Genomic DNA, 15,027 nt, shown 5'->3' on the forward strand with positions numbered 1-15,027 from the left:
GACTGATTAAAGTTCATGAAAATTCAGCCATTACCTGATGATAAAGTTCATCAAGAAAGCATATTTCTAAAGTTTTGGCATGTCGGTTCTCATCCACCCAGGGGCGTAATTTCCAGGGGGGTTAAGGGGGTTATGACCCCCCCCCCCTCAATAATCAGACCCAGCCAATATAACCCCCCCAGTAAAATTATGAATTATCTTGCATAAATAGGCTGCTAATTGTCTTTACTCATTTTGAATGTGAAATAGTTGCATGTTTAATCATCTGGGAATTTACCCAGATTTATTTATTTATTTAGACAGAGATCTTGACACCCCCCACCCCCCCACCCCCAGCCTTACTTCAAGTTAAGACTGTGAGAATCAGGCAAAAGTTGCTTTTGATTATTCCTTCAGATTACCTGTGCAGGTTTGAACCATTCAGATGTTGAGTCCAAATATCGAGACTACAGATAATTAAACATATCTTTTTAAAATATCTACATACTCAGGAAACAAATACGATTATTAGGTTACTGGGTAAAGAGGGAACGGAAGGAAAGTGAGCATGCTGTTGTGTAGAAAAACACGAAAACACAGTCTTATCTTTTGCTCAGCATGAAACTGGAGATAAACAAACCACCAGGGACCTGCTGTGATAGCTTGATAACCTGGTCGTTTCAGTGATGAATCAGCGCAGTTGAGTTTTTAAACTTATCCATCTACTGACTCAAATCCAGAGTATTTCCAAATAAGGCTCAGTTAGTATATTTGTCTCTCTCATGTTGTGAACTCTCTGTCGTCATTACCACTCAGTTGTTGAATTATTCCAGGCCAAAACTCACAGCCCCACTGGGGCGAGGCACCTTGAGGAGACTGTTGTTGTGATTTGGCGTTATACAAATAAAATTGAGCTGAATAACTTCAGGTGATATAACACAGTTTTGCATTCTGAGCTACTTTTCATTTTTTAAAAACGTGTCTAATTTGATTTAGATTGTTTGCCATTAACTCCACTTTAGGCTGACAGCAAAGAATGTCAATAGTGTTCCCTTTAAGCAGTCAGAGCAGATCCAAAATTATTGCAACTTTAAGTAATAAACTTTGGATCTCGATGCCTTTGAAATGGTTGCTTCAAAGACGAGGACCAGGTTTGCACCCACTCAGTCAATTGCTGTCGTCAGATTGATTACAGTGTGTTGGCAAGCTGCAAGTCTGCATTTATGAATTAGACTGCAATAATTTGCTTGCGCACTCCAATCTGTCGCAGTGTGGTCGCAGTCAAGCCAAGTTGGGCCACAGTTTTTGTAGCCATGTGCTTTCTGCACCCAGGCAAACCTTGTGATTGAAAGTGATCACCCTGAGGTTGAGGACATGTGCAACCATGACAACCACCTAGTCACACGCTCTTCTATTTTGACTCTAGGGTGACTGAGCCATAATGTAAGGATGGCAGCTAATGACCTGACAGAAAGGAAAGTATCTTATTCAAGTCCACATCCTCAAATTTAAAGTTTCCTGTTCAATTATGCTGGTTCTTCTTAGTTTTTATGAGTTGACACAAATTCTTTTTCCTATTCAAACTAAAACATTCAAACTTTTTATTTTTCTAGTGCACATATAGATTGCTTGCTTACTGTGATCTTAACACTCCCAGAAATTTTCCAAATTCCAGAGTTTCCTCCCACCTCTGGTCATTTGGTTTCAAACTACAAACAATTCACAGCAGAGATTTCTATAAAATGATGAGTATGTCTTTATGGAATGTAACCACTGACTGTCCATTGCTGGCCTATGACCCCTAACCTTATGTCACACTATCTTCCCATTGGTCCATGTGTCTTTGTGTTGACCTTTGAGGGCAGCTCTAGGACCACCAAGAAAGGAGGGGGAGGAGGAAACTGAGCAGACAGAGTTCAGAGTTGGAGGGAGTATAGATGGACAATAACAGACTGGTGATATCTGAAACTTTTCTTTTTATTTGTATAGTGTAAATGAAATTCTGAATTCCCCACCCGCTAACAATAACTCACTAACAAGTACTTTATGTAAGGTTTGTTCATATAGTGCTTTTTAAGAGCCAGAAAGTGCTTTACTGTATAAAATAAGATGCAACAAATTGTATAAATGGATAAAACGAAGCAAACGCAATCGTGCACGGATCTCAAGTCCAAGGAAAGCAAATTCTACACAAACAGATATCAAACATTTCTTTAGAACAATAGTTCAGTGTTTAATTTTAAACATTATGCTACCTTGGATACCTTGGATGCACTATAAAATGCATACCAGTAAACAGATCATCATTGATCATCAAGAACAAAATGGACTTCCTTTTTCCAAATGCACTCAATATTATTGTTTTTTTTTTTTGTAGTTTTGTGAAAGCTGAATCATTACAAAAGGTTCACTAAAAATGTCCTTTTGTAGGCTAAACTCAACAGATTGTCCTGGAAAGGGGATGATTCAGAGTAAATCTGCTATCTACAGCAGTGCAAATGACATTTAGCCTTGTATTTTACCTGTTTGTACTGAAAAGATGTTGTATCTGAAAAGATGCCAGGTGTCAGAGCCGTTCTTATTCTAATTTATTCTAATTTATCAGTTTATTTAGTTTTTGTTACTCCGTTTCATTTCTGCTTTGCATTGTAGGACAACTGTCTGCCAACAGAGCCAGTGTGTTTTGCAGCATATTGTACGAAACTAAGATCAAATGCCTTTTGGGAATTAATTAATGCCATTTATTTTAGAATAACTGTTCAGCCTGTGGTATTAAAACTAGAATGCATAGAAATCAGCTAAGATAAACACAAACTGACAGTAAATTGAGACTTTTCACTTTCTAATGGAAGCACACTGACCTCTGTAGGCTGCCTTCAGACTCTGCATGCTGCCATCAACTTTTTCCATTTCTCCCTATCCTTGTCTGTCTCTCTCTCTCTCTCTGTCTTAGCCTCCCTTCAACACACTCTCTCTCCCACACACACAAATATAGTGTAGTTCCTAACTTAAGCCAGTTGTGGTCTTGCTGAGTATTGTGCGGTGAAGCGCAAAGAACAACAGTAGCCAGAAAAAGATTGTGGCGAGTGCTGCCTCGCAGTGGTCAGCTCGTGTCCCCTGGAATGCTTCGCTATCGCACATCCATCATGCTCTGTTTAAATTCTTTTAACGCTGTAGCCAGGATGAGTAAACATTGCTAACCTAGCACACAAGGAGTGACACCGAATCTCTGTTTGCTCCGGGGCTATCACTCTGTTTGTGAGCCTGACCTTTGACCTGCCTGAGGGGAATTTTCAAAAAAGGGAATTTCCCTCCCTCAATTTTGGCACTTTTAACCCAGGAGGATGTAGATGGGTGTTGTCTGTCTGCATTGAACCCACCTAATCCTGGAGATCCAGGCTGAGGTTACAAGGGGCAAGTGGTTGGAGTGGTAAAAAACTTTGGTCCCATCAAAGGTCCAGCAAACCACTGACCTCAGAGAAGCAACACACATGGATACAGAAAATGTTCAGTGAGTTTCTGATTTTAGTTCAGATTTCAAACCACAGAAATTCCTCTACTGCTTCTATGTTCTTTATCTTCAGCGTTGAATATCAAGCACTAATCAGTGTATGCCAAACATAATGCATTACCTGCAGCAGGTGCTTTTATAACATAGGACAGAGGCTCTGCAGCCACTCACAGCTCTTTTCCCATTGGTAGAAGCTTCCCATTGCTTTGATATAGAGTATCACCAGCAGTTCACATTTTAAATTTTGTCAGCATGTCAGCAGTGCAGTGGTTAGCACTGTCATCTCACGGCAAGAAGGTCTCTGGCTATTTATAGCTTCCTCCCACAATCCAAAGACATGTGTTAGATTAACTGGTGACTTTTAAAATTGAATTTAGGTACAAATGTAAGCATAAATGTTTGTGTCTCTATTACCCTGCAGTAGACTGGTGACCTGTCCAGGGTGTACACAACCTATCAGACAGCTGGGATAGGCGCCATCCCCACTGTGACCCCTATATTGGATAAGTGAAAGAGGATGGATGGAGTAAAAGAAAGCTATATCTATCGCTTGGTGCTTCATCCTGTAATTTTGGAATAGCGGGGGAGAGCATGGATGCATACACATACCCATCTAGTTTTTTATTCCTCATAGTTGTATATTTTACTTTTTTTTTTAAAAAGCAAAGGAAAATTGAGAATTTAACAGCAGGCAAACAGATTCGTTTGCTGTCTCTGCTAATACCTGAAACTTGTCTTGTCTTACTTCTGTAAATGGTCTACAGTGAAAAAAAATAACCCCAAAAATGTGAAAAGACGTTTCAGGAATGAGCACACGGCATCTGTATGGGAATGAATGAAAGGGAGCAATTTTGGAAATGCTGTGGAAAGTAGAGTAGATCGAAAGCACTTGATCACATCTTCAAACTCGATGCTGCTGCTAGTTTTGTGGCAGTTTAGGAGGTGAGGCAAGGGGGCGGTTCAGAGCGTGAATTCCTGAAAGAGCGCCCCATTCTTAGACTTCAAAAAACTTTCACAACATTACATTCGATACTGTCGACCATAATATCCTATTAGAGCGATTAGAACATGCTGTAGGTATTACAGGTACTGCACTGCAGTGGTTTGTATCATATCTATCTAATAGACTCCAGTTTGTTCATGTAAATGGAGAGTCCTCTTCACACACTGAGGTTAATTATGGAGTTCCACAGGGTTCAGTGCTAGGACCAATTCTGTTTACATTATACATGCTTCCCTTGGGCAGCATCATTAGAAGACATAGCATACATTTTCACTGCTATGCAGATGACACCCAGCTCTATCTGTCCATGAAGCCAGATAACACACACCAATTAGTTAAACTGCAGGAATGTCTTAAAGACATAAAGATCTGGATGGCCGCTAACTTTCTGCTTCTTAATTCAGATAAAACTGAGGTTATTGTACTCGGCCCTGAAAAGCCTAGAAATATGGTATCTAACCAGATTCTTACTCTGGATGGCATTACCTTGGCCTCCAGTAACACTGTGAGGAACCTTGGAGTCATTTTTGACCAGGACATGTCCTTCAATGCACATATTAAACAAATATGTAAGACTGCGTTCTTCCATTTGCGCAACATCTCTAAAATTAGAAATATCCTGTCTCAGAGTGACGCTGAAAAACTAGTTCATGCATTTATTACTTCCAGGCTGGACTACTGCAATTCATTATTATCAGGATGTCCAAAAAACTCACTGAAAAGCCTTCAGCTAATCCAAAATGCTGCAGCAAGAGTACTGACAGGGACTAGAAAGAGAGAGCATATTTCTCCTGTTTTCAGGCCCCTCTTCTGTGGAACCAGCTTCCAGTTTGGATTCAGGAGACAGACACTATCTCTACTTTCAAGATTAGGCTTAAAACTTTCCTTTTTGCTAAAGCATATAGTTAGGGCTGGACCAGGTGATCCTGAATCCTCCCTTAGTTATGCTGCAATAGACATAGGCTGCCGGGGGATTCCCATGATGGTAATGGCCTGCATTTGTATAGCGCTTTTCTAGTCCATAGGACCCCAAAGCGCTTTACACTACATTCAGTCATTCACCCAGTCACCTTTCTCGCTCACTATGTATTAACAGACCTCTCTGCATTGAATCATATCTGTTATTAACCTCTGTCTCTCTTCCACAGCATGTCTTTTATCCTGTCTTCCTTCTCTCACCCCAACCGGTCGCAGCAGATGGCCGCCCCTCCCTGAGCCTGGTTCTGCCGGAGGTTTCTTCCTGTTAAAAGGGAGTTTTTCCTTCCCTCTGTTGCCAAAGTGCTTGCTCATAGGGGGTCATATGATTGTTGGGTTTTTCTCTGTATCTATGAAGCGCCTTGAGGCGACTTATGTTGTGATTTGGCGCTATATAAATAAAATTGAATTGAATTGAATTTATGGCGCTTTTTCCAAATACAGTGATGGACTGAGTCATACAATCGTCAAATAAACCTCACAAAGAAATTAGTTCAGCTCCAGTATAGTCAAGTGCTTTAAGTTTTACTTTATAATACATTTAATTTGATTTATTTTGTACTCAGGTATGCATGCATACATTTATAGATCTGTTTCTAAATAGGACTACACATGCTAATGGATGTTGTTTTCATCTGTTTGGCAATTTTGAAGTTTTGTTGGTAATCATTCTGTCATAATGTCATAAATGCAACACACACATATACGGTATTATTGCAATGGCTGAATGTTTAGTGTATAGTATAGGGGTTTACACTGGTGAAGGATGCCCAGTTTGATTTTAGGTGACAATACAAAACAAAACAAAAAATCAACCTGGCGGAGCGACCTACTGTAGCGACTCCTTGTGGTGCAGCTGAAAGTGTTTTCTCTCAGCACCTTCAGGAAGTTCCTGATTGTGTCAGACACAGCCACTGAGAGGAAACCTCGGTGCAGATTTCATCTGTAAGCCCTGACAACCTGCCAGATGACTGATCTGTGCACCTAAAATAGAATCAGGTTTAATATGCTGCATTTCATCGGTTCTGCAAACTCATTAAGGGTAAGAGTGATCTGAACACCTTCCATGAATGATGACTATACATTGTTGTGAATGGGGGCTTCTGTTCAGTTACATAACTAAATCCCACTCATTATTTGGGGCCATGTTTAAACTGCGAGGGCTTAGAGCTGCACATATTTGGTTTGGTAAGTAATGGACTGTGCTAATATTCCCGTGGGAAAACCAATGCAGGCCTAAGGGATTTAAACTACCAACCTTGGTAATGTAGCCACGGATTTGAGCTAATTACCCCTTTCACTGAGCCCCTGGTTGTAAGCCTCCTGTCGAGACTGAGCTGCAACTCGAGTACCAATGTTCAACGCAGAGATGGAGAGCACAGAAAGAGTTTTGTTAAGGGATAAAATGTGACAAGCTAACATTGGCGGAAAAAACAAACGGAGAACAAAAATACGAAGACTGAAAATGAGTAATCTGATCTTTAAACAATTGATAAACAAAAGTGATTAAAAAAGCAGATAAAACTGCAGCGCGTGTAAGCTGAGATTAGGAAGATGGACAAAAGCATTTTTTTGTGAATAAGAGAATTACAGAAAAATGCAAAAAGAGGAAATTAGAAAAGTGTGTGTTTGTGTGTGTGCTCTAACCTCTCTGTGAAATTGTCAGTGGACTCTGAATGGCAGGCGTGTGGCTGTGATGTGTTATGATGGGGGAGGAGAGAGAGAGAGAGAAAGAGAGAGAGAGGCCAAGTCAGACAGGCAGTAAGGGAACATGTTTACCACTAAAAGAAAGGGAGTGAAAGTCAGGCAGCGAAACCGGGAAAACAGGAGACTTAAGGCAGTGTAGTGCAAACTTTGGTTCCACTTGATTCTTTTTTCTTTTCTTTGAGAAACCCACTCCCAAGTGGGACCTACAGTAGTAGATGTGGATTAACTCTGCGTTGCCACAAGAATCAGCCCTCTGCTTTAGAGCGCAGGTTTGGCTTCTTATCATACAGGCACTTGTTTGGATCACCCTGTTAGACCTTTAAAGAAAAAGTGCCACACCTCCACACCTATAATTCATCTCCTACGGAGTGACGAGGGCTGAATACCCATCTTCAGCACTAGTCAGCGAGCGGCCTTGACTGTGCAGTTTATTTGTAATAGGAGCTATAAGGAGGACCTAAAGGTCCCATCTGGGTCCTTTTGGCAGGATGTGTTCTCTAAATCGGACCTTGTCTCTGTCTGTGTTCCCCAGGGAGCCTGCAGCCGGGCCCGACGCCACAGTGGACTACGTTAAGGTAGGAAAAGCAGTGGTGCTATATTGTTTGTCTGCTGTTGCTGAAAATAAGCGGTTCCATGATAATCAATGTAAATATTTTGTTTACTGAAAATATGGCTGCTTATTACTGCCTATAACGCATAAAACAGTATTTAAAAAGACTGATTGTAAAATGGTAAAACACACAGAAGTAAAATAAGATGTACGACCCCGCCAGGCTTAATTTAGTTTAGCAGACTAAAGTGGAAGCTTGTTGTGTGTATTATAGTAGGAAGGAAAAAGTTATACTAGCAGTTATGTAAAACCTCAGACCTCCCACCCTGCTGTGAAAATACTGCAGTACTAAAGTAAAGACATTTTGCAAGGGGGAATAAAAGTAAAACATTTAGTAAAGCCCACCAATAAAGGATTACATCTAACGGGACACATCTGCCACTGGATATGAAACACCAGACTGAGGTGTAAACATCACTCTTAGGTGAGGTTAATCTAATTGCACCTCGACTACTTGGATAATGTGCCTTTAAATCATACGCTCAGTTTTGTTGCTGTCACACAGCATTAAATCATTTTCGTACCACCTGCACCGCAGTTTTCAGTCAAAGACAGATGACGACCGAGATGCGATGGCTCTGTTAACACAGTTCTTTGCCTTTCTTATTTTTGGCTCCTGTCTGCTCGGTTGTTAAGAAATTTGTATTATTAAGACCATCAAACAAAATACAAACCTTCTGTACTGCACATTTAGTGGAGAAAAGGCAGGGTATCTAATCTAAATACATTTTGAGCAGCAACCAAATTGAGTGCTGAAGCTGGTTTACCTAATCTTTGGTCAGACATTGCCTTATTTAAATCATAATTATGCCTGTATTTTTGCAGGTTTCTTAGAACAACAGTGTTAAACAGACACTGACATGATTGCATTACTGGGAAAGAGTCTGTATTTTTATGTTTTGTTTTGGTTTTAAATCAATGAATGAAATTAAACAGGAACGATTTTCCGATTCCCACGCTTGCAACTGTGTGGCTAGAGAAGAGACAAGTAAACAAATAAACCAGCAAAAATCAAATTGTATTATGAGGCAAAGGCGTGGGAGGAAAAAGCGCAGCAGATAATCAGGCCTGTAGTCACAGACAGCTGTTCATATATCAGCACAGCTCATCGTAGACGGCTCGTCTGTACCTTCTGTTCATAAAGAAATGCGCAGGTTTGTGGACGATTTACACTCAACTTCATTATTTATCAAAATAAATAATTCTGTCATTTTCCTAAATGATATTTGTTTGTGTGAAAATGGTAAACTTTCTTTCCTTGAATGGGGGAGAAAACTGTTTTTATACCTCACAATAAAAAACAAACAAATTACTCAATCCCTGCATCTCTGTCATAGATTGTAGACGTAGGCAAGAAACAGTGGAAATCAGAGAGAGGAGGGTGGCATGCAAATATGTCCTGAGCTGGAGTCATGCATGAAGTTTGCATTATGTGGTGTCCACACCGACGCTTTGGCCCTCATGACACTGACCTATGTGATCTAATTTTGTCCTGTGAACAGCGACATCATTAGTTTCTTTCAGATCTTTGCAGATGTCATAACATTTACTGCAAACTACTAGATTTTACTGTAAATAAAGCCTGTCATTACATACAAACCCGCAGTGGTTTCTCCACTTTTCTTTTTCCCAACATTTTCTTTCAAATCAGTTCTTTTTCTCTGCGTACGACCACGTCCCAACTACTCCTCTCTCCTCCATCTGTTGGCTCATATGTTTGGATGCTAACACCCCATTGTAAAAAGCAAACTCTGTCCTTCCCATGCGAGCGGGTCACACATGTGGGAGCTAACCTCACAGAACACTTATGGGCTCAAAATGTGGTCATAAATATTTTGTACTTGTAAATCAGGATTTGTATGTGTAAACAGAATTTGTGTGTGCGTAAAAAAGATTTGTGTGTGTAAAAGAAGATTTGTGTGTGTAAAAAAAGATTTGTGTGTGTAAAAGAAGATTTGTGTGTGGACTTAGCCAAAAAAAAAACCTGCAAGTTACAAGTACAAATTTTGACCCTATTTTTCTTCCTTTCATCTGATTGGCCAATGTCATGTCAATCACAAATGTAACTATCCAATCAGAGAACAGATGGGTTTGGCTGTCGGAGGGGTGCTTTTTTTGGACTGCAGGTCCTTGAAGGGTAATACAGTTTGAAGCTGGAGGATCTCTATATAAATATCTGATAGCAGTTAGGTGCCCTAACTTTCAGCAGCTGTTGAAAGGATAAAGTTGTGGTATATCAGTGGTTAGAAATACCATTATTACTTTAGGATTAGTTTAACGCAAAGTCAGGGCTGACCCGGGACCATGGCTGTGAGTCACAGTGCGCAGCATAAAGGTCCTTTCACATCGGATGCAGGGGAAAGCGCATCAAATCCGACTTCTTTGACCCTCTGCGACTCATCTATCCGATCATGGTGTGACGGTGTGAACGACACAAATTCAATATTTTCAAATCCGATCTGGGTCACTTTCGTATGTGGTGCTGAATCCGATACATATCTGATTTTTTAGAAAGCGACTGCTGTTTGATGGTCATGTTGCATTAAATCCGTCTTCTACGTCACTGACACAAGACAGACGCCAACTATCAGCGCCCGACATGGTGAACGCTCCTATCCAGTGAAACTGTTGGGAAGACAACGTTGGAGAAACGTGAACATTTTATTTGTACTGTATAATCTGCAGATTCTGACAGAAATCTGCAGCTAGAAGCAGCGCTCCTCTAAAACAGCAGTAAGGATCATTATTAGGCCAAATGTAAATAACAAAACTTTATAACTTAAAGCAAAACTGGGAAACGTAAAGTCTGAAGTCTTTACATTAAGGGCCATCAGTCACACAATACTGCTTGCTCTGGGTCTAAACAGAGCGCGTCGTGTGTGACGTCTTCTTTTGCGCATGCGGCTGCTCTGAGCGTTCACACTAGAGCGCGTTTGCTGTCGCATTTTAATTGTAGTGTGAACAAGCAGACAAAAAAATCAGATTTGATCAAAAAATCGGAATTGAGCATCAAGACCTGCAGAGTGAACGTAGCCTAAGACTGTTTTTTGATTTTTACAGTTAGGAATATGGCTCTCTGTCTACAATGTGCCGTCTCTCAAGACAGTCAAAACCCTTTAACTGGAACTTGATCAGTCAGGCTAAAATCAAAAGTACTGATATCATCAGGACATTTTCACACTGAGCCAACACCTCTCTGTTACAGAGCTGAGGATGCCTTTGTGCCAAATATCCAGAATAAATATCTACATTTAACCTACAATGACAAAACCAACTCAAAGTGCTCTGACTAAATAGTTTGTGCGATTGTCTCTACATTGTGATTGATGAGACTACAAACCATTATACACATTTAACAATTAAATGTTCTGACAAACACATTTGTTTCGTTTTCTGCTCATTTTATTTCCAAATTAAGAAGCAAATTATGTGAGTGATTTAGAGTGTCCGATCAAAGTGCATGTCTGCACTGTGAGAGGCCCCACAGAGCCGCTGCTGCTCACTCTGTCACTCTGTTTCTGATTCGCTGCTCATGCAGCAACTGAACAGCCTCCTCAAAGATCTACAAAAAGAAGCGAGGGCCCTAACGATACAGTTTCTCGGCCTGTCTTTCTGGGAACCTGTGGATCCATATTGTACCTTGTCCTCACTAGCAGATTGTTGCGTTTTGTTCTCACTGGCTGGAGAAATGCTTTTGTCACTTTCTAAACGTCTCGGCGCGTGACTGGAGCCACTCGATGCTTTTAGCTCCGCTTTTAATAGCTCCACAACGGCTGCTACAAAAGTCGCGTAACCCTTTTCCATCACAAACTGAAGCACGTATTTGGATCCAAATTTGCAACACAGGTCTTTGTACATTATGATGTACAAGTTTTTTACAGTTTTTAGAGGAGTCAAGTCTCCCCCAATCTTCTCTCTTATATCAGTCACTATCTGCTGAAAATTCAGCTTTACAGCAGTTGTTTGTGTTTTCTCAGAAACGTGAGCGACTAAATTTGCAAGACACAAAGTGAGAAAGGTATCGGTCTCTGCAGGCGTAGGAAGCGTCCCAGACGAACACTGCAGGGCGTCGCTACATTTTTCTTCACTCTCTGAACTCTCACAGTCAAGATTTTGGACATCGGTGATTTGAAATATATCACTGTTGACCTCGCTACCCAAATCTCCCTCACCTACACAAGCTTGAGTCTGTGTGCCAAGCCCGGATAAAGGTGCAGGGTTGGAATTGTGACATTAAAAAAAATTGCTAAAAATTTAATTTGTAGTTCTAAATAAATTCTAAATGCATTTAGGAAATTTTTTACTCACTTTATGTCTCTTCCACGGTTTTATTTCTCTCTCCAACAACGTAGGTTACAATTACATTAGCATGACCAATTATGCAAATTAGGCGATGACATCATTTGGCGACTTCTAGCGACTTTTAGGACAACCAATAGCGATTTTCCTTACTGAGGAGTTGGCAACACTGCATGGAGGCAGCATATGCCGCTAATGCTAACTGCTAGCTAAAGGCCAAGGATCCAGAATTTGTTGCGCTGGCTGCTGAGCTCTGTGGGGTTTTGCGGCAGCTCTACCTGTACTAGATTCACCTGCTCCTTGTAGTTTCTATCTCTGACTTTATGTCCTCTACAAGAGTTTCTGTTTTTTTATCTTCAAATGTTCAATAAAAACGTATTGCTAATTCAAAATGAAGAAGGCTTTGTAACTATCCCCACTAGTGAAGACTGTGCCATTTCCACAACACTGCCCCCTCTCCCGAGGTCCGCAGCGCTGTTGAAAAGGCTCTGGAGGTCCCTGTATTAAGCACGTAAACCTGTGACACAAAAATCACCAAACTCGGGCCACCACAGACTGTTTTCCTTCGTGGTGATGAAGGAAAACGCTGGGTTGGCATGTAAAAGGGCATTTATTCCCTTCAAAGACCTGCAGTTCAACAAAGCGCCCCTCCGACAGCCAAACCCATCTGTTCTCTGATTGGATTGTTACATTTGTGATTGACATGACATTGACCAATCAGATGAAAGGAAGAAAAATAGGGTCAGAATTCGTACTTGTAACTTGCAGGGTTTTTTTTGGCTAAGTCCACACACAAATCTTTTTACACATACAAATCCTGATTTACAAGTACAAAATATTTATGACCACATTTTGAGCCCATAAACACTCTCAAACCTGTGAGCCCACATGCACAAATAGTACTTTGTGTGCATTTCTTTGGTCACACACATGGTGTATCAACAGAGTGCGTAGCCTATTTTGTGTGTGTCTGCGTGCTGACCGCATATGTGGCCTACTGTATTCCAGGTATTATATAATATGTGTGAAAGCCTAGCTGTCAGCTCTGCTTCTGTGCTGCTCCAGGTGTGTTTGCATTTCCACTGTGGATGAAAACACACACATAGACCGTACAGGTACAGTACAGGTGTTGTGTGGCATATGCTTTGGAAACTGTTTTTTTACAAACAGTTGTCAGTACAGTGAGTGTTGCATTGTTCTCTGTGATTATGTCAAGTAGATGTGAGCAGAATGGGTGTTTGTTGGGAAGGAAGTCTCTGTGGAAAACACTAGTTTTAATATATTCTCAACTTCACCACCTTATGGCCAGTTTCTCTTCTCGTTGACAGCCTCTGTTTGATGTTCGTCACTAAGCATCCAATCAGCTTGTTTCCTTCTCTAGAAATAGACATAACATGAAGAAGAAGTCTAGTACCCTGTCTTCCAAATTTAAAGACAATGGAACCTGATTTTGCTAAATGTACTAGGTTCTTCCTTTAATCATGCTCCACCTATTGACCAGATTAAAAGAAAACCAACAAGGTGTTGTTTAGTAATCGTGCTGACAAAGAGGCAAAAGCACTGGTGAAGGAATGAAGTCAAATTGAAGTGTCTCTTTCTCACAGAAAGTAAAATTTACTGAGGATTATAAAGTAGGTATCAAGATAAGTACTGTATAACTTTACTGAGTAGAAAGTAATAGGAGCAGATTGTTGATTTTACTATGACTTGGCCAGACTTAATAGTATAATACAGCACGATCTCTGTATTATTTGATGACAAATTAAATGATAGAGAGGAAAAGAAAGACCCTCAGTGATTCAGTGTGAACACAACTCTTCTTCTACTAAGCCTTTGCTAAAAGACTCTTTTGCACTCTTTTATTCCCACACAATGAGTTGAAAGTTGCTGTAAACCCTCATGAGAGAGCTTTAGGAAACAATAATGCTCTGTGTGTGTGTGTGTGCGTGCGTGTGTGTGTGTGTGTGTGTGTGTGTGTGGTCTTGGGTTGCAGTAGCTATTAACTCTGTGTGGATGACACTTGTATAGAGCACACACACATACTGAAGGCACCAGTTTAAAACTGTGCTTTGCTAATAATAAAGATAAAAGAGCAGTAACTGTTTGAATTCACTTACAAACAGCTATTCATGCATTTGTTGAGTTTTAGAGGAGTGCACCATCTGCTGGCCAAACTGAGGAAAGGGACTGTCAGACCCGAAAGTAGAAATGTCGCTGTAGATGGATGTTGTTGTGAATGTTTGTTAATTAGAAGTCCAAACAATAGTGTGACTTTCATACCAGTCTGTCAGTGAGCCAGCATGACTTCAACAGCAAGCAGCCAGCCACGCTCGGCACCCCACCAACCAGCTTGGTTTGTCTCTCTGCTCGTCCATGAACTGGACACCCAGTCAGTTATTCAGTTTGTCAGCCTATAAGTGGAACAGGCAGCTGGCCAGTAACCCCCACCAGCTTGCTACAGAATATCATCAGTAATAATTTTCCTGTTAATTCATCAGTGGCTGTTCAGTCTCCAGATTTTCTCAGTGATGATTTTGAGCAAGTGTGGTCAGGTTACAGAAATCGTGATCATACGCTCTATGCTCAAGGGAAAAAGCAAGTAACATCAAGGTTTGTCTTTGTCATCTTATATTCAGATTTACCTAAAAAAACATTAAAACTTTTGGGTAATAATCTAGACACGGATATTTTTTTTCTCCTTTATTGAAGCTATCGCCCGTTTTTAAACAGTTGTAGCTCAAGCTGAGTAATTGTCTGTTTTTAGATTTGGGTCAAACCATATGAGCCAGTTTCTCAGACATGGATTTAATCTAAATCTGGGCTAAAGAGAGAGTCACAGAAGAATCGTACTGAAGAAAATAGTCTAGAACCAGTCTTCGTGTCATGAAAATGGAAGTCACGTTGCTCATATGTATGGATGTATTAATGTTAAAATACTTGTCT

At 40.6% G+C, this 15,027-nt stretch overlaps 1 protein-coding gene across 2 annotated transcripts in view; it reads left to right on the forward strand.

Annotated features, from left to right (window-relative positions):
• Positions 1 to 15,027, forward strand: part of bcar3 (BCAR3 adaptor protein, NSP family member) — a 66,738-nt gene that overhangs the window by 23,591 nt on the left and 28,120 nt on the right. For both annotated transcript variants that reach the window (XM_085437256.1, XM_085437257.1), the window contains one exon: positions 7,708 to 7,750. In XM_085437256.1, coding sequence (XP_085293382.1) covers positions 7,708 to 7,750 — 43 coding nt within the window. The remainder of the gene's footprint in view (positions 1 to 7,707; positions 7,751 to 15,027) is intronic.

Source organism: Copadichromis virginalis, linkage group LG17 (genome assembly GCF_057382275.1).
Source record: "Copadichromis virginalis isolate Kocher_CV1m ecotype Utaka linkage group LG17, C_Virginalis_male_GT1.1, whole genome shotgun sequence".
NCBI classification, from domain to species: domain Eukaryota; kingdom Metazoa; phylum Chordata; class Actinopteri; order Cichliformes; family Cichlidae; genus Copadichromis; species Copadichromis virginalis.